The sequence below is a fragment of the Henckelia pumila genome, chromosome 3, assembly GCF_033568475.1.
Source record: "Henckelia pumila isolate YLH828 chromosome 3, ASM3356847v2, whole genome shotgun sequence".
NCBI lineage: Eukaryota > Viridiplantae > Streptophyta > Magnoliopsida > Lamiales > Gesneriaceae > Henckelia > Henckelia pumila.
Genome location: NC_133122.1, coordinates 61,190,076 through 61,213,550, shown reverse-complemented (window position 1 = coordinate 61,213,550; position 23,475 = coordinate 61,190,076). Strand labels below are relative to the sequence as shown.

Sequence of the window (23,475 nt, the reverse complement as noted above, 5' to 3'; positions counted from 1 at the left end):
AATAATATAAAGTCTGAATAAAACTACCTAGGCTCTGATACCATTTTTCTAAGCCTAGAGGAAATATTAATTATAATTGTTAGAATAAGAGTATTATAGACAATTTTTAGTTTGAGGGATATATTAAGGAAATTATTTGTTAAATAAGGGACATAATTAGGAACGAATAAAATGTTAGTATATTTTTGGAAATATTAATAAGCTTTAAAGACGTATTTGAGTTTTATCCCGCATAAAGTCGCATTGCTGCTCTATATGAAATGAGATGTCTAATTGTTAATTGTAATCGAGTGGAAAATTTATAATTTTTTTGGTAATTCCCACAAAATCTGATTACTGATTATTATTTTTTAAAAAAAATTACATTTTGCAAAGGTTACAAAAAAAGTAAAAAAAAAAAACTGTGTCTTCAGGGAGTTTTTAGTAATTTCACATATAAATTGCAAACGTATTAATAAATCGCCGCCTCGAGTGCCGTAGCAGTAAAAATCCCCTCCCAAAAATCCCCAAATTGAAGGCGGAGCCCTATTCCTCCAATCAAAGGCGAATGGCAGCAATTAGCCTCCGGAAGGGCAACACGCGCCTCCCGCCGGAAGTGAACCGTGTTCTCTACGTACGCAATTTACCCTTCAACATAACGAGCGAGGAGATGTACGACATCTTTGGGAAGTACGGCGCCATAAGGCAAATCCGCGTCGGGACCAACAAGGATACTCGCGGCACTGCTTTTGTGGTTTACGAGGATATCTACGATGCAAAAACCGCCGTCGACCACTTGTCGGGGTTCAACGTGGCGAACAGGTATTTGATTGTGTTGTACTACCAGCAGGCGAAGATGGGCAAGAAGTTTGACCAGAAGAAGAAGGAGGAAGAGATTCAGAAGCTGCAGGAAAAGTACGGTATCGGCACTCCTGCTTCCAAAGATAAGTAGTTTGTTGAGGCGGAGCTGATTTTGAATTTGGTGTATTTGTCTCTTTGGCAAGAAAAAGGAGGTTGTTGAAATGGGATTTCCTTTTATGGTACGGATTTCTGTCGCGTAGAAATATGAATTTAATGTATTTTTGAAGCAGAAATGTGGACATGTTTTTTTTTCCTAGTTAAATATTGTCTGCTTATCCTTATCCTTATGATTGAAGTGGAACAAGTAGTTTGGGTCGTAGAAATGGTGTGGCTGCGTGAAATTTTTGAACCAGGATAGAAAGATTGTCAAAGTATTTTCCTTTTGATCAAGGGAAATATCTGATACTATTATCAGATAAAGATGAATAAAACTGCCAAGATTTGCTACTATTGAAAAATATGATAAGAAAAGGATGAGTGTATATACCAAGATTTGTGTTGTTCCCTTGTTATTATAGTTGGTACTCGGTAGGCAATTCTTCTTTCTGCTAGAAGTTAAACTTGGAGCTTTTTTTTTTACGTTTTATATCAATAATCTAATCCTAGATCTATGTTAGCCTTCGTTAATCTGGTGAATCTACTGACCCACAGAGGCTCTGGAACCTAACAACTCAAAAACCTATCTATTTTCTACTCGCTTCCGAAATTGTTTATACATGTAGTTGAGTAAATTTGCTGGTGCCATTATGCTACGGACTGAACTTGGGATTTACCCACGTGCTGTACTACTAGAGCAGAAAATAATACTTGTATGGAGTTTTCATTTTCTTTTCTATTCTCATAGTTGTCACTTAGGCAGGTAAGTGCCAGAGGAATTGTGTGATGGGTTGACATGTTTTCACTTTGCTTATGAAACGCAATTAGTAGTCCAATTTTTATTATAAGAGAGAGGGAACTCTATGACCATAATTTTCAGAAACTGTAGTAATCGTTAATGTTTAACAAGAATTTAGTCATATATAGGCCTTGATATGTAGGAAGTATCTTTAGGCATTTACCTCCAAATTCTAGAAGCTAAAAGATATCAGTATCAACAATTAAGATTTATTCCTTGGAGTCGTGTCTAGAGCGGATTAATTGTGCTTTACCATCTTGGTTTTCTGCTACTGTAGCCCGTGTTTGATGAGTTGCTTCTAAATTTCTAATAGATGGATTTAATATATAAAAAAGAAGAAGATAAATTCACTAAAAAAACAATTAAGATAAAGCCTAGTAAACTAACATAGTGCTAGTATCCGCATTCAAGTTGTGCCATTTCGTCCTACAAAGAAGTCATTGTAAATACACTAAACATAGCTAATATCTTTTTTCATGTTTTTCCCTTTACTGCTACAAAGAAGTTATTGTAACTTGTGTAAGTACAGAATGACAATCACCTCTTTGTTTCGGAGCGAAATCATTCAGTGAAGAGACCATCTCTTTGTTCCTTAGGATTTGCTCCTGCATTTGGGTTGTGTATGGATGCACATCTCGATGTTCATATGCTTAAAATATGAAAAGCACAGTTGTGGGTGGAATCATGATCTCAAAATTATTGAGAGGAAAATTAGAAAGATTATATTATACGTTAGGTAAATTTTGGGTTTTGTTGACACGACGGTTGATGTTGTAGGCTTGTCGTTGGATATTGTTGAGTGCTGACACGGTGTTGAGCATTGTTGATGTGTCCGCTATTAGTAGGGGTGGATCTAGGATATCAAGTTCGGGGAAGGTGGGGACGACGGACGAAACTACCAATTTTCAGTAGGGGCCGCCAATTTTGTTCTTTAAACTTGTGGTCATTTAATTGTTTTAAAAAAACACTTTTTATGTCGAATTTAAAGTTTTTTTTCAAACATAAAAAATTATAGCTTAAAAAACATTTTTTAAAAAATGTTTATGAAATCAAAACGTACTTAATGTAAGTTTGAGCAACTTGCGTCCTGTTTTTTTCCAGTTTATTTTTATTGTTGGAAAAAATGGTTCCTTATCCATCTCGAAATCGATAAATTGCGTGAACGACATTGGATATGATCAGGCAAAGAGATTCACAATTTCAGATAAAATAATTGCTAGTGATATGTCGTGTGGTAGTGCAAAAACCATGTAGAATTTCATTTTTTGTAGACCGAATTAAAATTATTGGAATCAGCCCGCTTTATTTCATTTTTTTTTTTCATTTTTATCATAGAAAAACTACAAATTTTATTAGAAAAAAATATACGGATAAAATTGTATATACTATTCATGAAAATTATGATATTGTTGAAAACTTTCTAAAATTAATTCGTTGTGTTTTCAAATTTTGAACGCACGTGTCACTGAAAACATATACGGATAAAAAGTTTTGTGCTCAAAATTTGGAAACACAAGAATTTATTTATGTTCAAGATTCAATAACACAAGGAGTTAATAATTTTTTTTTTCACAAATGACTTTTAACATTGTCTATATGTCACGAATATATGATTATCCCTATCCCTAGAATATATCCAAGATACCGTTTGGAAGATATTTCCTTGTCGTGGAATACGCGACAATGACTTTAGCGGCAATGACTTTAACTTAGACAAGTCCAAACGAATGAACGATTTGGAGACAGGAAGCTGGTTGGAATTTAAGGAGATCCCCATTTGACATATTCAATTTAACAAGCGGAATATCCAAGTTGATAGAGTTGAAGTAGGTGAATTTTTGATCAGAGGTCAGAAGTTTGATTTCATCTATCAATATTTTTTTGGATTAGTTTGTCACACAGAACTTGCCTAGTGTAGATTTCCTGGTTAACATAGTTTGCACTCGGTTATTCAGTGCACGTCAAAAGTAGCGAACGTTGATTCTCACGTCATAAAAAAAAAAAAAAACTTACAATTGAATATCGAACCTAAAGTTTCACATCAAATTTAAAAATATAAGATGAGTATTTTAATATCATTAGCTTCTGACTATAACAATATTGAATTTTCTTTTAATAAAAAATCATAGTTTAAATTTCCAATGAAATTCAGGAGATCGCCATTTGATATATTCAAATAAACAACTTACAATTGAATATCGAACCTACGCCACGTTATTTTTAAAATGCAAATAATTTTTTACATTAAAAATATAAAAAAAAAAACCCTGAACTTTAGTATGCCCCCTCGTGCACAGAAAAGATTTCGATTGAATTTATGAATTTTGTTCTGTTATTACTAGAACATATATAGAATAAAAGGATATTTTAAAAAAGTATTATTGAATGGAGTTTAAGAATAATATCGACTTATATATTCTTGAATTCAAATTCGAACCCATTTTTTCGGGATCGTTTGGAACTTAATTTCTATTAAAGTCTAAAGTTGCAAATGACATATTTTATTGTGTCACATATACAACGAAATTTGTAAAACATATTTTACAACACAAAAAATTCAATACAAGAATTTAATTTATCAAAATCTCACAATATATTAAATACAAAATATCACGATAAAATAACAAAATCTCAAAAATATTATTATTATTATAAATATAATATTATACACGAACATTTTTTAATTTCATTCTGCAACTATATTTATTTTTTTTGACAATTATATATATTCATATTTACATTCCTTAATTTAAATACTGTGGAAGTCACTTGCTTCATTTCCATAATAAGGCCCATTTCATTCGTGAAATAAAAATAATGACAAATATGTACATTATTTATTTTCAAGCTGTAACTTTCTCTCGCTTTGACATTTCCTTTAAATTCTTTTCACAAGTTATCTACAAACATTTTTAAATTTATTGTATTATAATTTTTTTTTAAAAATATTGTATTATAAATTTTGAATTTTTTTAATGACGTAGATTCTAAATAATTTAAGCAAGTATACGTACATAACGCGTATGAGAAATATATTAAATGAAACGATCGAAAATTCAAAGTCCACCGTAACTGTCTCACGTGCACGGGTCTCGACTATTGTCACGTGATTGATTGCCAATGTGTGTGTATTTAGATACGCAGCCGCACAAAAAAAATGCGTCTCTTATTATTCTTTCTTTAACTATTGTATCATCCGTGTCTTCGCACAATATTGAGATACTATCCGTCATGTATTCACCACCATTTTATTACACCGAAATAACATCATATATGTTTTCACCACCACCATCAGATAATTCTGGGGAAGTAAAAGCTGTAGGTGTTGTTGTGACCTTTATGGTTCTGGCAGTGATAGTGGCAATCTCCTTGTATTGCGCCAAGAAAATGAAGAGAGGAATAGTATCAGAAATACAAGCAGCCATCGTCCCACCTCCGCCTATAAATCACGTGATCCAAGTTTGGGAGGTGGATGCACCAACAATGGAGAAGTTTTTCCGAGAATTGGCGGAGGAGAAACCGGTTCGTTTCACGGCTCAGCAACTCTGTAGCTTCACAAGCAACTATTCCATAGTTTTGGGGAGTGGTGGTTTTGGAAAAGTGTATAAAGGAGAGTTCCCTAATGGAGTAAAGATTGCAGTCAAAGTCCTCAACAGCGGTGGCCCCAACAAGAGCATCGAGCGTTGGGACTATTGGGAAGACTCATCACATACACTTGGTGAGGCTGTACGGTTTCTGCTACGATCAGTTTATGAGTGCCCTTGTGTATGAATTCATGGAGAATGGATCTTTGGACAGGCATTTGTTTGGCAACAATCAAGAATTGGAATGGGGGAAGCTGCAAGAAATCGCAGTTGGAACGGCTAAAGGGATCGCGTATTTACACGAAGAATGTCAGCAGAGGATCATTCATTATGACATCAAGCCTGGAAACGTGCTTCTTGATGGGAATTTCTCCCAAGGTTGCAGATTTTGGGCTGGCAAAGCTTTGTAACAGAGAAGATACTCACGTTACTATCACGGGATACAGGGGAACTCCGGGGTACTTAGCACCCGAGTTTATGCTCAAGAATTTCCCTATAACGTATAAATGTGATGTTTATAGCTTCGGAATCCTGCCTTTCGAGATAGTTGGGAGGAGAAAAAACACCAGAGTGGGGGATTCAGGGGAAAGAATGGATTGGTTCCCGAAGCATGTGTGGGAGGAATATGAGAAAGGTGAACTGCTTGCACTGTTAGAAAAGAGCGGAATCCAAGAGAAGGACATGACCAGAGCTGAGAAAACGGCTATGGTGGCGCTGTGGTGCGTTCAAGATTCGCCAGAGGTGAGGCCGCCGATGAGTGGTGTGGTGAAAATGTTGGAAGGTGGAGTGGAAATTATGCCACCACCTAAACCATTTCATTACCTATTCTCAGTCGGGAGTACTAATGTTCTCAAGCCACCGATGGATTCTGGAAGTGGTTCGGGTTTCACATCGAGTGAAGGAACTAATTCTTATTGGTACAAGGACACCACTCCAATTATGGCAAAATATGAGATAACATTTGCCTCATCTTGAATTGTAGAACTAAGAAGTAGAAAGCTCGGCAATTGTAGACACCAGTAATTGAAATCCTATTTTGTGGTGTATAATATAAATGTACATTTTGATTGAGAAAATTTGTGTACAAAGGATGTAAAGAGTGATCATAATTCATACACCTCTTGTTTTCCCAGTTTTCTACCTTATTGTTGTTGTTGTTATTAGATTGGACAACTATAGAAATGAAATAACTGTATTTTTACCCTTTTTTTTTTTGAACTCCTCTTTCCTCTAATTCTTACACAATATAAAACAAGAGTTCTTCAATTGAAGGCATAGAAAAGGTGAGCAGTTTCTTCCCTGTACTTCTCAGGTTGCGTCTATGTTAATTTTGCGGTCATTCATCCTCAACTTAGATTATGGCTATTTGGAGAACATGTATCAACTTCATAACATAAAATGTCATCTGGATGGATATGGGTTTTTCAGATACCGGGTCGATACTAGATTGGAACATTATCATTTTTAAACTTTGTTTTGGCTGCATAACAGACAAGTTTTTCACAAGCATGTAAACAAGTTGGTCTGCTCGAATGTTTTTTTCGAGTGCATACATATGAACAACTAGTTCATGTGATTGATGATATAAAACCCCCCCAAGTATTATTTCTTAATTCAATTTTGCAAATGACTTGCAAGATTATTAAATGGTCAAATGAACTTCATATTCATAAAAGTTGTTTTAAAATAACCCGACTAATTCCTATCGGAATTTGAACTTCTGTTGTAATATTTTTTTATTTGTCATTACAATATTTGTGCTATTGGTTCACTCAAAACAATTAAATGATAGTGGGAACTCTCTGTGGATATCTCATGTTCGCATGATGAAGCATGCTTTGCAGCTAACTGTGCATCTTTACCTGAGGGTAACTAAATTACAGAAATTTAAAATCTAGTTTTATGCATCATTATGAACAGTGGCCTTATGAAGCAGCGGCAGTAGCTTTTGAGGCTATTCCAATAACTTTGGCTCAGAACTGTGGTGTCAATGTGATTAGGACTATGACTGCCTTACAAGGAAAGGTGAAATTTCCTTTAATTATATCCTGCATTCTCGAATCTGGGAAGAAGATATTTGTATGTCGTGTTACTTATTTGTTTTTATCCTTTTAGCATGCAAATGGGTGAGAATGCGTGGATTGGAATAGATGGAAATACTGGTGATGTTGCTGACATGAAAGAGCGGAAGGTGTGAATTTTGAGAATAACCTTCCCTTGATGTTCATCTTATCAAATATTTTCCAATTATAAATTCATTTTGATGGTATACTGTATGTTCTCAGAAATGGGATTCCTACACTGTGAAGGCACAAGCATTTAAGACAGCCATTGAAGCCGCTTGCATGCTTTTCAGAATCGACGACATGGTTAGTGGGATCAAGAAGAAGCAGGTTCCAGGAGCTGGCCAGGCTCCATCAAAGCCGAAAATCGAGGAAGAGGGTGGATGCGGACAATGAGCAGATGATTCCTGAGTAAGAGTAAATGCCAGCTTAGCATTGTAGGATTCTGTGTTTTGTTATTAACTGGTGTTGTTGCAAGTGGATTTTCTTTCGGCCCTTTAATCAAGTTTTTTTTTTTATTTGAATCCAAAAGATTTTGGGGGGCTTTATTCCATTTCTGGATGGAATTTTGACCAGTCTATCGGTCCTTTTTCCGTTGGAATTTTAGAGGGTCAAGAATTTGGAGGGTTAAAGCCCCAATGATATTGGTACAAACGCATCTGACCTCTGAAACAATAGATGCATCCAAAGAACGTTTAAGTATGTTTATGAACGAACAGCCTTAACAATAAAGAGCATGCCCTTAGTTCTTACACACTCGTAAAAAGCAACTTTATTTAATTCTTGGGATCCGACGACACAAAATAATAAGCAAATGTATACAATTTTACTCAAACAACGATGCATCAAAATTCCTAAAAATAAAATATTCATAAATATTATTTATTTTTAGTAAGATTGAAGTTTACATTAAACTAGACTAGCCGTCTTTTCTATTACGAATAACTTATGAACACTTTATAATCATCTGTCGATCCTAAGGTTATTACAAAGATGCCCGAGTTCAGGCCTTGAATCCATCCAAGCAGTGAATCCCGTATCTCTTGTAGATGTGCTGTGGATATAGGATCTAAACGCGATCAAGAAGAAGTATCGCCTATAAAACAATCAGAGAGAGTTTGTCAGACTAGTTCGGGATCCAATCACAATTTACAGTCGATTCAGCTTCAAGCATATGATATCGAGATTTTAAAAACCAATGCAAGTGTAAGACATAATACGAGATCAAGCAGTGAAAAACATCTCCGGGAGCTGATTAAATATCATATGAACTTTTGAACTACGGGCAATGATAATCTGGAAAATGAGACCAACCTTAGGGCCTTAACACCCATATCCATGAGGTGTGCTCGTTGTTCATCACTATCAATCGAAAGTTTTTCAAGTTCCTTGCAGTAGTACAATATATCGTCTCTCAAATGTCCTGCCCCTGCACACCTTTAAAGGGAGGAAAGAACTTAAACCAAAAGAGGAATATATATATATATATATATATATATATATATATATATTTTATATGTAGGAAACAAGAAACCACAAGAAGAATAATAACAATGATGAATCTGTAAATTTGTAGGATAGCTACCGAAACTAAATATCATGGTTGTACTTGTTCACCTCCAACAAAATGTTGACCTCTTTTCTAGGCGACCATAAGTGTCTCCTACACTTAAGAAATTTTCAATTTGGCAATGACTTGGCTAATCAACCAACATTCACTACCTTCTACCCACCCTTCCCATTTAGCATCCACACCTATGGAGATTTGCATACTGTGGTAATTCCTAATCGGTATCTATATTTTCAACAAAAATAAATGCCAATATACACACCAACAGGATTCAAAAATGATAATCTAGCTGCTATAGTTTGCAAATATGTCATTACATCTCCATCAGAATGCCAACCCATCTTCTGTACACCATCTTCTAGGATAGTAAATGAGGTTGTAGAAAGGGAGGATGCATCACATATTGATTAAACATATGTTACTACCAGTAGCGTTGCAAGCATAAAATCATCTTCTCAACACACCTAATAATTACATCTCTTGTATATGCAATAACGATCACGTACCTATCTATAACCGAGTCGACATCAGCCTTGCTCTCAGGGCCACGAACAAGAACCCTAATTAGGCTGAGGATGTCCCTATAGTCGCCCATTTTCCGTGCTGCATCATCAGAACTCACATTTTCTTCAACTGAAGTCTGGGGGTATGAACTTTCGATCAATGAACGCGGTACAAGTGATGTTGACATCGCTGCTTCGAGTCTAATACAAATGATGGCCATGGCATACGCAACCCCTCCAAACCCTGTGTGTGAAATGAAAAGATAAGACCCTGCAGTGCTGTTAAGGAAAACAAAAAGGAACAGTTAAAATTGGCTTTAGTGTCCCCGATTATTATCTAGAACAAAAAGGAACAGTTAGCTTTAGTGTCCCAGATTATTATCAAGATGTCAGTGTCAGATGAAAGAAGGGATGTCTGTCGTGTGCAAATTTCAGAACCAGTTGGTCATTTTAACAAATTTTGTGTACATGAACTATGAAGAATTTCAGACGTAGCTAAAATGAAAATAGTTTATGCAACATCAAAAGCTGTTGAAATATAATAGGTGGTTAACGAGAGCAAAATAGTATAGAGGCTTGGGTACAAAACAAATAACCAACTTTTAACATGATTTTCCCAATTTCGAATCATTAAGTAGCTATATCATTGAAGTAACGCTTGGCCATAATTTTACCAATCTGAATATCTTAAACATCAACGAAAATGAAAGTTTCACCTGGCAAAAAATTAATTGACAACTGTCTATAAAATGCCTAAAGTTAGTATAGATATGGATAAAAAAAATCCAGAACACAACCAAGTGCATCTAACAAAAAGAATTATTTGACAGTAAAAAAAGAGTACATGTTAGTCTAGATTTATGACTTACTCATCCATACAATATTGAATAGAGTCCACCTCTGAAGCTAGAGCTTCTCTCTCTCTAGTTAACGGGATCCTCCTATACGAGATATTGTACCTTTCATGCGCCAGAGCTGCATATACCTCAGCAGGAGTCTTCACATCACCAACAAAAATATTCTCCCAATACCCTATGACACTGGCCTGTTCTAATGCAGGGTTATATTCTTCACGGTGTAAAAGCATCCGACCACCAGAACGTCTAATCTCAGATATGATATCCTCTTTCAAGCGTGCCTCTAGGTGTTCCACCTGTGAAATAAGACAGTATTTAGTATGTGTAACTTCATCAACCATTTTATATTTTGAACGATACTTTGAATTGATGGCATACCACTGAACCTGTAATTCCTATGTGTTTGAGAGTATCGAGAGGCTTATCTAATTCCCTAAGTACAAAAGGAGTATTGTTCATATAAACCACAGCTTCTTCCCGTAAATCAATCAAAATCACTTTCTGAGGAGCAGTTCCTTCCGCTGCGGGCTTTGCGCTTAAATAGACTAACATCTCTTTTGCACCTGTAATCGTTGGGGTTGCCATGCTGTACACAGGAAATCCTTCAACCTTAAAAAATACAGAAGTCTGGATTCAGATATCCTTCTCATGTTAAGTTGTTGATGCAGAAAATCATCTCATGGTTGATAGCGACTGGCCTACATATTGCTAAATTTGGAATGAAAAAGGTTATACGCAGCATTCACTTCATTGGTTTATCAATCTTCCAAATAAAGTATTTACTTGTTTGGCAATTCTAACATCCCTATGACCTAAATATTTTTTTATCCAAGGCCATCCCAGCACACAAACCTATTGTGCACATGCTGCACGATCACCTGAACCTGGTATAAATAAGATGGCTCACTCTATGTGTTATAAGACTTCCGGTTCATTGTGTAAAAGAAACATCTAGGTACCTTGTGGACATGTCGTGATCCACGGATTTGTATGTGGCTCGATGTCCTTTGTCCAGGAAAGAAATACATTTTAAGAATAGAACCTTTCCCCAAAACAGAACCATTTCGATCCTTCACAATTGCTTCCATGACAGCATCTCCATGTTGAGATTCATAAGGAGCTCTCAACTCCTCCTACATTCAAAAGTAACATATATCGGAAGGTAGAGAAAAACATAAAACATTCAGATAATTCGGGTGAAAAGATTACAGGAACAGAAAAGAACCGCCCAGGCCTCAGTCTGATTGACCATTTCATTGCTTGAACCTCTGGTCTTTGATGTAACCAACTCTTAAAGGTTATTCTTGGCTTTCCATCTTCGCAAAATCCATCAAATGCTTCACTTCCTATGTATGCTGAAAATGCAATTAACCGAAAATAACGCTCCAAGTACTCAGCACCGCGATTTAGTGCCACCTTTCTTTCTCTTGGTTCCACATGTTGCTGATTAAATAACTTTCTGTATTGTAAGACGGCTTGCCGTATGTTCTGCAAAACCGAACACTGATCGATTATAACATCTAAAGCTTTTCGGCATTCCACCCCATTATCAAATAATCTTGTGATCTTCCACAAAAATAGGATGTCATTTATCCCAAATGCGGAAGTTGAATCTTCCATTGTATGAGTTCCTGCAGAAAGGCAATTCTGACTTCCATCATCACAGTGATAGCTCAACTCCCTGTTTGATGGTTCATCAACTGATACCCTCATTGGCCTTCCATTACTGATCCGGAGTTTCAGAAGGCAAGCAATTACGGTGCCTGTTGTCGTCCTTCCAATCCCCATCTGTAGAAACTCACTCCATAAGAAGGGTAAATTGTACAAGTGGATAAAAAATTTATTTACAAGCCAAATGAAAAATCAAAGACCAGTCCATGATGTTGAACCTGACAGTTAAATACGAAAGCAGTATCATTGGAAGCAGATAGGATATTCCTGGTCAAGGTGTCAAAGTCGGAACTTTTTGGAGCTTTTCCATCAGTTATGGGAACACGAGCATATTTCACAGGGAAACCAGCGTCTTCAAGGCACCTAAATACCTCCCGTGGGGTCTGAACAACATGCAAGCTCACATATTCCCAAGAATCAAATATTTGTCCATCATCCGTTTCGTGGATAACCATTATCGTGCCTTGGTACCTTTCAGCTTCTCGTAAAATATCATCTTTTAGACGAGCTTCCATTCTTTCTACTCTTTCACAATCTATCCCCTGGATACAAGTATAATAGCACGTTTATTTCTCGAAAATATAATTGATAATATTGATTCAAATGATAGTTGAAGCATATAGAGTACTATTGTTCCATACCATGGAGGTGAAAAATTAGAAGAAACATTGCAGAAAAAATTTTAATTGAAGATGGAGAGTTTTTTTTGCTCAGATTCATCATTCATTGAGGCAAAAATGGCTCCCATAGACTTTTAAGATTATCGATAAAGAATATTTTTCCCATTAAAGCAGTTGTGAGATCCAGGATTCTCTCGCAACAAAACTCAAAACCAAAAGATCAAGAGATTTTCTTTAGTGAGCCTCAAATTTTATTTTATTTTTTATATAATTACAATAGGCGGACAAGTGATCCGCTAACAACAAAAGTCTAATCATGACTTTACTCATATCAACGATTGACAAAAGCCCAATAAATTTGAGATTAATACATTCTCAAACTCTACATGAGACCAATCCAAGTAGAAATTCAAATTTTGAACTTTTTCCAGCACTCGTCAATCGGACTCTTCAATGTTGTCGAAAATTCTTCTATTCCTCACTGTTGATAAATTAGGCACTTATTTTGTATAATCCCGTTTTAATGATTATACAAAATAAGTGCCTAATTTATCTACAATCTCCTACCACACAGACCAACATATGCCATGAAGGACTACCATCCAGTGAGCCTCAAACTCAAAAAAACATGAACCTTAATGATCAGCCCATCAATCGCCCCATAATGGGATCCATTACTTGGGATCATAATAATGCTAGTGTTAGTAGATGCCTGGTGTAACAGCCACTAGACCAGATCTAATGTTTGCTCCAAGGTTTAGACAAGCTTAAGTCAGTTGAATTTTGAAGCCCAAAAAAAAAGTGTCCTTGGATACTTGAAGGGACAAGAATCTTCATACTCGGTTTAACCCACAACAAAATGGAAAAATGATTGGATTTGTGGATACTGAACAGGGACCTCGGAGCACTTTTTCGTTCACTTCTGGAGTTTTTCTTAGAATTCTATTAAGTAAAATATTGCTCAGTAAACAGCTGAGATAGACTACATTTCTGGAACAGCAGCAGTGAATCAAGCAATTTGGATCAGGAAGTTGCTTGTTGAGGTGGAACAAAAACAATTGGAGCCTACAGTGATCCGTTGTGATAATAAGTCTCCGATTTTTATTGCTAATAATCCTATTCTGCATGGAAAAACGAAGCCTTTCAACATTAAGTACCATTTTGTTGGAGAAGCAGAAAATAATGGTCAAGGTAGCATGATTCATTGCATGTCAGAGGAACAAATCATGGACATTTCTTCGAAGAATTGCCAAAGCCAAGTTTGAAGATTCAAGATCTTAGGTCAGTGCTAGCAGTTTCACACTAAAATCTCGAGGAGTGTTGGAGTTTGCGAGTTTTTGCTCATATCCATTGAGTCACAAAATGACCCCCATAGATTTTAGCAACCACAAAATCCATCAATAAATTGTTTATGTAGGTAAAAAAATGTCTCTTATTTTATCATCAGGTCTTTCAAAAGCTTTCTAGGTTATATTTTCAGTAGATTATTTTCTTTGTCAAAACTTGCATGTTGAAATTTTTCAATGAAGTATCTCAACTTTTCAGGAAAATATTTTTTTCCCTTCAGCAAGACCCTTGTTTCAAGAATCACATAATTTGTTTTTCACAAACTTGAATACATATATCAAGTATTCAGCTATAACACCTTCTCAGATCATCTTTGACAACCAAAAAAGGAAGATCAAATTTCAAGTTGAATGTCGAGTTACTAGATTGGGCTGACATGCATGGGCATCATAAAACTTGATAATCAAAAGTCATAGAGCATGATGGCATACCGTGTACTCCAGCATATTTTTATATGGCCTCTCAACTTCACGAAGTACAAATGGTTTTCCATTAATGTATATAACAGGCTCTTCCCTCATATTGTGCCAAAATACTGGACGGCCACCTTTTGCACTTCCAACTTTTTGAATCACTGATCTAATTCCGTCCACAGTCGGATTAGCGACGCCATAAACTGGAAATCCAGGAATTCCTCTATAATTGGGAGCACCGTCCACTCTTTCTGGTAAACAAGGATGTTGACAGCCAGGACAGTGGTCACTTTTAAGAACAGTTTGACTTCCAAGAACCTCTCCATTTCTTAAAGCAGCCACGTGGCTCATGTCAAGCTGTTGGCCACTGACATGTTCTGTATTCTTTGCTGGCGATGGTTTCACATTAGCATAACCAAGTGCCCCCATTGGATCTCTCCTCAACAATCTGAAGATGGCATCGCGTGGTTTGTTGTTAACAAGAATCATATTGTGGTTTACACTCGCATTGTCAGCACAACATGACGCGACGGTGGCATTTACATAAAAAAAGGAATTAAAGTTATGTGATGACAATGAAATAGATATGCATGCAGAAACTTGGATATTCGCCAAATAAACAAATATATAAACTATCATCAACTCAGGTCAGGTGGCTCAACAAAGCTTATCCCATACTCATTTAGAATTGGCTAGAGGAAACATCATTGTAAATAATTTTTGATTCATTTCACTAATTTTATAGCGGTCGAGAAGAGAAGAATTGGTTTGACTGGAGAGTGTTAGGTTATCTCCCCTCTAGAGAAGATACACTCCATAAAAAATTAAATGGGTGAGTAGTTATCCAAGCCCACAACCCACTAATAGATATAATCTAAATGTATTTGCTAACAATTCATTAGGCAAATACAAATCAAAGTTTCATACTGGCATCGACAACATAGTCCAGGTGACAGAATAATTTGTTTTTAACAACACATCAAATGGTCAAAATGATATGAAGTACATCTGTTCAGAAGAGAAAATTATAACAGATTAAGAATTTGCCTGTCTCTCATATTGCCGTCAACTTTGTCTTAATGCTGTATCATTTCAAACTAGCATGATTACTTCATAAATGGAAATTGATGAGTACCACCACCACAGCCTCTCAAGTTTACATGATGGAACGAGTTTTGACATATTGTTATTCAAAAGAACTTTGTAATTACCTGCGAAGTACACTATAAAGTTCTGGTCTAGCTCTCATCCACATAGAGAAACTACATCGACCTGGGGAAGAAGGATGGAGAGCCTCTCTTTCTGTATGGAGATAAACAGCAAAACAAATAAGGAAATAATATCTCTCCAAGTACTCCACAAAAAATGAAAGGGATGCTTCCCTCTTCATTTCATCATCTTGATGCAAAATGCTATTTCGGTACCCAGCAATAGCTTCCCGCAAATTCTGTAACAAGAACCAAGATACGCAAATTCCAATAGAAACGTTGATTGCAAAGGAAAATAATTAAAATTAATCTAAAGAGGCATTAAATGATCTCAAATATTATTAATAACACAAATGGAAACAATTCTCATACAAAAAACATCAATACCTCATACCTGCATAGAAGCACATTTATCTATGACTTTATCGACTTGTCTTTTACCTTCAACGCCGCCCTTAAAAAAATTAAGTAATCAATATAAATTGACACATATTATTCTTTAGAACTATGGGGGTTGGAACATGATTCTCTCTGTACCTCTAAAACCCTTATGAGGCTTCTAATAACCGCATATTCTCCTCGACGGATTGACTCCGCTGAATTTGGTAAATCATCAGTGATTCTAGAAGAGCAATCAGAAATTTTTCCCATGGAAAGGGTTCTCTGAATACCTATTGTATGAATATACATCAAGACATACCGTTAACATTAAATAAGAAAAACAGACAGATAAAAGATTCGATTGTCCAGTAAAGAAGGTATTAATAGACAACAAGGGTTTTAAGTCAAGAAGTCTCCAGTAGATGAAGCAGGAATTCCAAGACAAGACCCGAGACAACAAAAAAATCATAGGAATTAACATTGAGAGAATTCAACAAGTCATACAAGTTGTGGGAGATCAAGTGCACTCTGTGTTCACATGTTAGTAGCCAAATGAATTCCATATTGAGGAACAAAGTAGTATGTTATGACATTACCGATATTAGTAAGGCCAGGAATTTTTTTCCATATCGAGGATAGTCAAATTAAGCAAGGGTTTGGTTCCTACATAAGTACATTTATGGGGATCTCAATTTTGTTACCAGAGTGGACCATTTAGTTCTTTCAGTTTGTCAGGAAGCAAAGAAAACTTTCTAAATGAGTAACCTATTTACTCCAGATTTTTAGTTATCACGCCTTGAGAAGGCACTACGCAACTTACTTTATCCAGATGCTGTACGTCAAGTAACAGGTAGGATAGCTGTCACAGAAATAAATTCATGGAAGGGAGCAAATGGGCGAAGATTTGTAGAATGCATAAAAAAAACAAAAAACAAAAAAATCAAGAAGCTAACTGAACTAAGCAAAAGTAGCATTGACAAGAACAAATAGAATTAAAATATAATTTTCATTCCTTTCTATATGTACCTCGGTGACAAGAAAAGGAAAACTGGAAACATATGGGAACATAAATTAAAACAAACCAGGCCATGTTAGAAAAATGAACCTGAAGCTCCAATTCGATTAATATAAATTAGCGTAGCAATCACCATCCCAGTGGTCGTCCGTCCACGGCCCATCTGGCAATTAAATACAACCTCCGTCCTTACATTAGCTTGAGAAATTTTGTGCACCTAAAAAGGTAAAGAATGTAAGGACAGCACGATATTGACATCCAATTGCTGGTTATGGCACCAAATTCATCACCACATTTAGAAATAGAATGAACCGTCTAAAAAAACACGACCTAAAATACCTTGGAAGTTCAACACATTTCAATCTATCAAAATCCACATCTTTAAGAACAGCATAACCATCCAATAAATGAGGGGTGATCGTTACTGGTTGTTGCTCTACATGGTAGGGGTACAACATATCAACTGTTTGGTGCAAATCTCATAACAAACGGCATCAACTTCACATAAACCACACTATATGATATCTAACCCTGTTTTATGACTTTATCAGTTGCCTGATGGTAGAAATCAAGAGGTAAGCAGACACGGGATCTAAATTCCGTTTGATGAAGTTGACTCCCATAACTTTTTTAGAATCTCCTATCAAATAGTGACACTATGCTTCAGGTGTCTAAGTCTTAAAATTGGCATGCAAACTATCCCAAATTGGCAAATTTGATATATGTGAATGCGTGAATAGATATTATAAACGCTTTCATGGGATCGCAATTTTCGATAAATTAAAGTGACTTTACTGTTGCTTCTTTATGAAATCAGATTCTCAAACAATTTGCTTTGTGATCTTCTAAAAGATTAAACACACGAGTACATACATCCAACAAACCAGAAAAATATAATGGAGCAAAGAGTATGTGTCTTAAGAGAGAAGACTGAATCTTCTTCATGTGGATTAAGAATGCTGTCAGAAATCTCATGACAGTGGATCTTAATGTCTTTATGTCCCTCAATTTTCATGAAATACATTAGACTACCATCACGTAATAGATAGTGGAGCTAAGACCCACAATTTTCATGAAATACATGCCATTCGAGTGTACGGTCAAGTGCTCAGGTATGAACATTTGATCCACTTTTTTGGACTTGATTTTTATCTGATTTCAGTTGCATTTGTGTTGGTTCAAGGCCAAATCACACTGATGGTTCACTTGCCTCATATATGACATATGACTGGATAAAAGAAGTCAACACGGCAGTTAATAAAGATCCAATGATGTCAACATACGGATAGAGCATACTGAACTGTATATATTATTCAAAGGGTGCAATTGATTATCTGAATACACGACGAAAACAATTACTATAACTAAAATATGAAGACTAACCAGCATATCAAAATCCTGCTCTTTAGGTGATTTTTCATCCGTTACAGGAACACGTTCATAGAAAACAAGGTACTGGTGTGTCAATTCCTCGTACACCTAGCTTAGAGAATAATAGTAGCATAAGCAAATACTTTATAGTTCTTGATATTTTATGAGCTAGAATGCAGACCTCAAGTGGTGTTTTGACTGAATCATGTGAAACTGGCTCCCACTGGTCCACCATCTGACCATCTGGTAGCTCATCAGTTACAAGGATCTTATTTCCATATCTGTTGATTCACGTGAAAATAAAGTCATAAAAGCACGGGTGGTGACCATAAGAAAGGTAAAAAGATTAATGTGATGTCAATCTAGAAGTGTCATCGAAAAGGTTGATGGAATACCTGGTGGCTTCTATGAAAACATCTTCTTTCAAACGATCTTCCATTTGCTCAACCCTGAGCCTGTTAATACCCTACTTTTATATAAAAAAGATAGTGACGAACAGCCTAGACTATGGGAATTGAATCAACTTGGATAACTAAAGAAAACATTGATAAAAGCCAAGAATTTACCAACAACCACTTAAGCTTAGAAACAGAGAGTCGTGTGGGAACGGGAACACGTAAGAATGGAAATAGAAACTTTGTCAGTTCACAATTGCTACAAAACCACAATGAAGTATAGGCCACGTGTTTAATTCCCATTAATTGCAACTTCATGCAACTATTTGGATGATGATTTTTTAGAAACAATAATTACCCCCACCGATATAATGATCAACACATAGTCCTTAGCCTATTGTTAAGTTTAAAGCATCTGAGTTACACTACAGCTGCAATTTATAATTTTGGTGGAGCGGCGAGAACCAAGTCCTACAATTTAGGCAGGGGTGGTGTGGCATATGGCTGATTGAATGAGCTGGTGTAGGGGTAGGATTCACATAATCATCAAGGCAAACAGGATATACAGGGAAAATTCAGGAAGGCAAATAAATTGACGCTTTGACTGAATTTACAGCTGGCAAAATTACAAATAAGTATTAGATGAAGTGATACCAAAGTAGATTCCAGCTTTAAGAGTGTAAAACAATTCCCCTAAAAGATTTTTTATATCATAATAATAAATGCTACACTCTATGTAAATTTTGTCACTAAATAGCGAATGCATCTTTTTTTAAACTGATTTCACCATAAGAGCTGCTAATGCCTTCTCTATATTTAGTTAAAACTTAGTTGATGCCTCCCTCTTGAGAGGCTAGAGATACACCTAAAGACTATCAAGCACATGATGGGAAGCTTCAGATGAGTACCAGAAGTCAGAACAGATAAGAAGAATCAAACAAAAAGATCCAAGGCAGGATACGTAGAATATCATCACAAAAGCATAAGGCGAAAATTACATCCTACTGTGTAAGGTCAACTGTAGGAAACAAGTAGATAGAGATCTTAAGATTCTTAACCACAGCCACATCCCTGTGAACCAAAAAATATCCCATCAAAACCCTAAACAAAATAAATCATACCCAAATAGACATTTACATAGAAAGATCCGATCCCGTCCTCAGTTCCTTCTTGCTAATGATAACATAAAATTACATTAGCATGGAAAGTAAAAAATTGTGGTTTCCATTTGAAGAAGTTTTAGGTCCTAAAATCCTTCTTCCATTTCCAGAAGAAAAAAGGCAAGGAAAAAAAATGACCAATCCATTATAGCTAGTAAAAACAGCAAAATTTCAGAATATAAATTCCCGCAAGGGTCAGGTAATTATTTCAGTTGCATTACCCACCGTATACTCAAGATTTGAAAAGGGCTGCTCCACGTCGCGCAGAACAAAAGGCCGACTGTTAACGTAAATCACCTGTTCCGTTACACCAGAAAATGAGGTGGTAAGGTCCATGCAAATCTTTCAGAAAATTCCAACAAAAAGATTAATTTTACGACTTTATTACTACTAACAAAAGGAAGATAAATGAAAAACGAAACCAAGGGCATGGAGACAACGGCTTAGCACTTATAATTTATGTTAAATGTTCCCGAAACAAAGACAGATATTGTTTCTATATGTCCCAGAAGGTGGTTTTGGGGTAGACGTCGTTCCTATGAAAAAATGTTTGATGTGGCAATGAATCACGTCGAAGTGATCACAAACTAATGTAGCTGGGAGAAAAGTTACACAGGCATGAATCATGATTCATGTTCTGTTGAATCAATTACACACTGACACAAATATATAATTACAGCTGATTGATTAGATCTGAAACTTTACCGGTTCCTCACGAAGGTTTATCCAAAGTACACTACATTGGTCTCCATTCATTTGGGCTCCAATGTGAGTGAGAACATTGCGGATGCCGTCAATTGTAGGAATAGCAACTCCATGAACAGGTAATGAGCTTGCCTACGACAAGGTTGAGGCACGAGGAATTGAGTCAAGAAACTTGTGTCAGAAATCTCTATAATGTTCGGATAATATCATGTTGAACTTGAAGAATCCAAACACCCACAAAACAAGAGTAGAGAAAGATACAACAGAGCTAAATGAAAGGCAAGACAGAGAAATCATTCAAAAAGGGATAGGAGATTGCCAAGAAGTAGGAGATTGGTAGCTTGTAAACCCGATGAAAAAAACTCAATCTTCAACTCACAAACACACGGAATCATCTAAAGAAATGAAGGGACAAGTACAAAACCAAGAACAACATTGCGCCCTTTTTTGTAGGAGAAGCAAAGAACAAGAATTTAGGTAGGTAAACATTGTCACGGAAACACAAACCTTTCGGTAATTGGGTGCACCGTCGATATGGGGAAACAATCTCTTGTTGTGGCAGCCAGGAAAATGATCGCTCTTGAGAATGGTCTTCTTACCCAGCACCGATCCATCCCTCTGTTTGATGACCTGCTCCGGCTCCTTGGGAATCGACATTTCCTCGACCTCCAAGAAGCAACACGAAATCCAGCAGCAAAATTCCCACTATGCGCGATCTCCAGGGACAGAAGAGCGAAGAAGCGAATCTAGGAAGAAGCAAAATTGGGGATTGGTGGCTGCTGCAGATGCCGTGAGCAGCATTGCGAGTGTGCCCCGTGGAGATAGCTCTCGTCTACCTGTCGTGCTGGAACACTGCCACAGAATCTCAATTCGTACCGTATATGCCTTTTTCTATTCATTCATTCCTCGGATGACCAGTCTGCCCGCCGGCATTTCCATTTCATTTCCCCTCCACTCACAGCTTCCCTTCTTAATAAAACCAATTTCCTGTTCAATTTCCTTCCAAAAAAAAAACAATTTCTTTTTTTCTTTTTTCTTTTTTTTAATAAAAACCAGCTTATAACTTTATTTCGGATCAATGTGGTTTTTTTTTCCAACCCATATTATGAAAAAATCGATTTTATTAGTATTTGGAAGAATTTCCAAAAAGCAACTCTCGGTTTCTACTTAACAAAATTTCATAAATTTTCAAAATTTCATTAAAAAAAAGCAATCTCATAAATTTTTAAAATTTTATTTAAAAAAAAAAAAAGCAATCGCATTTTATGACAAAATATTTCAAAATCCCAATTAAGCAAATATATACGAATCCAAAAATACAAATTTTTCTCGGGTTCAGGGACAATTTTATTTTATCATTTTTTTTTAGAATTGAGGACAAACCACGTAGCAAAAAGTTTGAAATAAAATTTGTTTTAAAAAAACAAAAGAAGTCGGGAGAACAAAATTCATATTACATCTCTTTCTATTTTATTAAGCATGAGACTCTTTTAAAATGGTACGTTGGTATGTCAAAAACAAAATTTCAAAATTTAAACTCATACAAACTGCTTTATTAACTTATCCCACATTTTCCTTACTTTTTCACGTATTATTCAACCGCTTTGAATGCAATTTTCTTTCCCCCATATTCCCAGTTCCCACCTCACCTTTCACCGGTCTCTCAAATGCTTCTTCCAAAAGAGCGCTTCCCCATATGGTTTCAGAATCTCAATTGCTCTCACTTCCAACACTAATTACCTCTAAAGCATAGTTCCACAATTAATGCAAATTTTATGCAGCCAGCGCCATAATCAGTGAAAACAATAGACTGAATAATGGCACCAATGGATTCTACTGGAACGGAACAAGGTATGTGATCTATTTTTAAGTAGTATATTTTTTAGTTGTTGATTTGTGATTTGAATTCTGAAATTTAAATCTCTTTTCTCAAGTATTAATTTTGAAAACCGCTATGGTGTGTCGAGGTGTTAAAACGAAGACGTTCAATATGATTGATTGTCTTTCTGTCAGAGATGGAGTTTTGGGCTTCACCATCACATCATTTTTTACGAAGAACATGAGGTACAAATTTTCATCCGAATCAGAGACGAAGCTTGTCATTACTTATTTATGGTCTTAGTTTACCTCATCATAGTATGCTTGATTAGTTACATCCTACATTTCACATTTTTTTTTGGTTTTCCAATGAGTAACGATGATTAATGACTTCTGAATCTATGACATTTCGTGCACTCAAATTCATTTCTTACAAAGAGATCCTATTGGATTTTATGAATGTGTCTTATTTGTTTTCAAAAAAAAATTCCATGAAAATTTTATTTTCACAACTAAAAATATATATTTTTTTACTTTTCTGGTGCATGAAGACAAACATCGAGATCGAAGGTTGTGGCCAAATGTATCGAATGTTGTATGATATGCTCTCGATAATTATTTTTTATGTATAATTAAACATATGGAACAATTAGACAACATTGTTTTTTTATATACTCTTTCATTTAATGTTATTTTTTTTATGAACGTTTCATTTTTTAGTTCTCACATTTTTATGTATGATATACTCAAACGTTACTTTTTATGTTTTACACATTCATAAATATTTATTATCATGTGAAATAATTTTATTTCATATAGGATTTTGACATTTATGATTTTTGCTTTCGATTTCTGTTTATACATGGAAGTTATTTAACTTCTACCTTCATTCTTTTTAGTTTTGATTGATGTCACAAAGTCGAATTGTTTAGAAAAATATTATATATTAATTTCAATTGCATGTTAATAGTCTTTATTTTCGATGTATTTGTTTTAAGCTTAAATGGTTTTAATCCAAACTTTTATCATCATTTTTATCATCATTATTGTCAGGACACT

The 23,475-nt window shown here is 35.6% G+C and overlaps 3 protein-coding genes across 5 annotated transcripts; 2 read left to right on the top strand and 1 right to left on the bottom strand.

The window, feature by feature from the left end:
* The first annotated feature begins 479 nt into the window (after window positions 1-479).
* On the top strand, window positions 480-1,294 carry LOC140892737 (splicing factor 3B subunit 6-like protein). Its single transcript, XM_073301710.1, has one exon. It carries the CDS (start codon window positions 548-550, stop codon window positions 929-931), a length of 384 nt encoding a protein of 127 aa, XP_073157811.1. The 5' UTR covers window positions 480-547; the 3' UTR covers window positions 932-1,294.
* Window positions 1,295-4,932: 3,638 nt separating this feature from the next.
* LOC140892253 (rust resistance kinase Lr10-like) lies at window positions 4,933-6,526 on the top strand. The gene is made up of 2 exons (XM_073301090.1): window positions 4,933-5,453; window positions 5,534-6,526. Exons 1-2 carry the CDS (start codon window positions 4,967-4,969, stop codon window positions 6,292-6,294), a joined length of 1,248 nt encoding a protein of 415 aa, XP_073157191.1. The 5' UTR covers window positions 4,933-4,966; the 3' UTR covers window positions 6,295-6,526.
* A 1,707-nt stretch (window positions 6,527-8,233) lies between these two features.
* On the bottom strand, window positions 8,234-21,545 carry LOC140887222 (uncharacterized). Of its 3 annotated transcripts, none has more exons than XM_073294331.1 (19): window positions 21,106-21,545; window positions 20,599-20,730; window positions 20,119-20,190; window positions 18,734-18,804; window positions 18,520-18,619; window positions 18,351-18,446; window positions 17,058-17,184; window positions 16,109-16,242; window positions 15,966-16,025; window positions 15,575-15,810; window positions 14,382-14,811; window positions 12,202-12,525; window positions 11,522-12,100; window positions 11,272-11,445; window positions 10,691-10,921; window positions 10,325-10,608; window positions 9,459-9,734; window positions 8,697-8,819; window positions 8,234-8,478 (listed from the first exon to the last, which is right to left on the bottom strand). In XM_073294331.1, exons 1-19 carry the CDS (start codon window positions 21,253-21,255, stop codon window positions 8,346-8,348), a joined length of 3,732 nt encoding a protein of 1,243 aa, XP_073150432.1. In that variant the 5' UTR covers window positions 21,256-21,545; the 3' UTR covers window positions 8,234-8,345. The 3 variants fall into 3 exon arrangements, 2 of the variants coding, with proteins under 2 accessions (XP_073150432.1, XP_073150433.1); XR_012151766.1 differs by having other exon boundaries at window positions 8,249-8,478; window positions 8,697-8,811; XM_073294332.1 differs by lacking the exons at window positions 8,234-8,478; window positions 8,697-8,819 and having other exon boundaries at window positions 9,507-9,699.
* Between the last annotated feature and the right edge of the window lie 1,930 nt (window positions 21,546-23,475).

What these genes read in the sequence shown, in the direction of transcription:
- LOC140892737 (XM_073301710.1), top strand. Translation starts at nt 548, where the DNA reads ATGGCAGCAATTAGCCTCCGGAAGGGCAACACGCGCCTCCCGCCGGAA.
- LOC140892253 (XM_073301090.1), top strand. Translation starts at nt 4,967, where the DNA reads ATGTATTCACCACCATTTTATTACACCGAAATAACATCATATATGTTT. An exon ending in AGACTCATCACATACACTTG is followed by an intron (nt 5,454 to 5,533) that starts GTGAGGCTGTAC and finishes ATCTTTGGACAG; the next exon opens with GCATTTGTTTGGCAACAATC.
- LOC140887222 (XM_073294331.1), bottom strand. Translation starts at nt 21,255, where the DNA reads ATGTCGATTCCCAAGGAGCCGGAGCAGGTCATCAAACAGAGGGATGGA. An exon ending in GTGCACCCAATTACCGAAAG is followed by an intron (nt 20,731 to 21,105) that starts GTTTGTGTTTCC and finishes ACCTTGTCGTAG; the next exon opens with GCAAGCTCATTACCTGTTCA. An exon ending in ATGGGTGTTAAGGCCCTAAG is followed by an intron (nt 8,479 to 8,696) that starts GTTGGTCTCATT and finishes ATTGTTTTATAG; the next exon opens with GCGATACTTCTTCTTGATCG.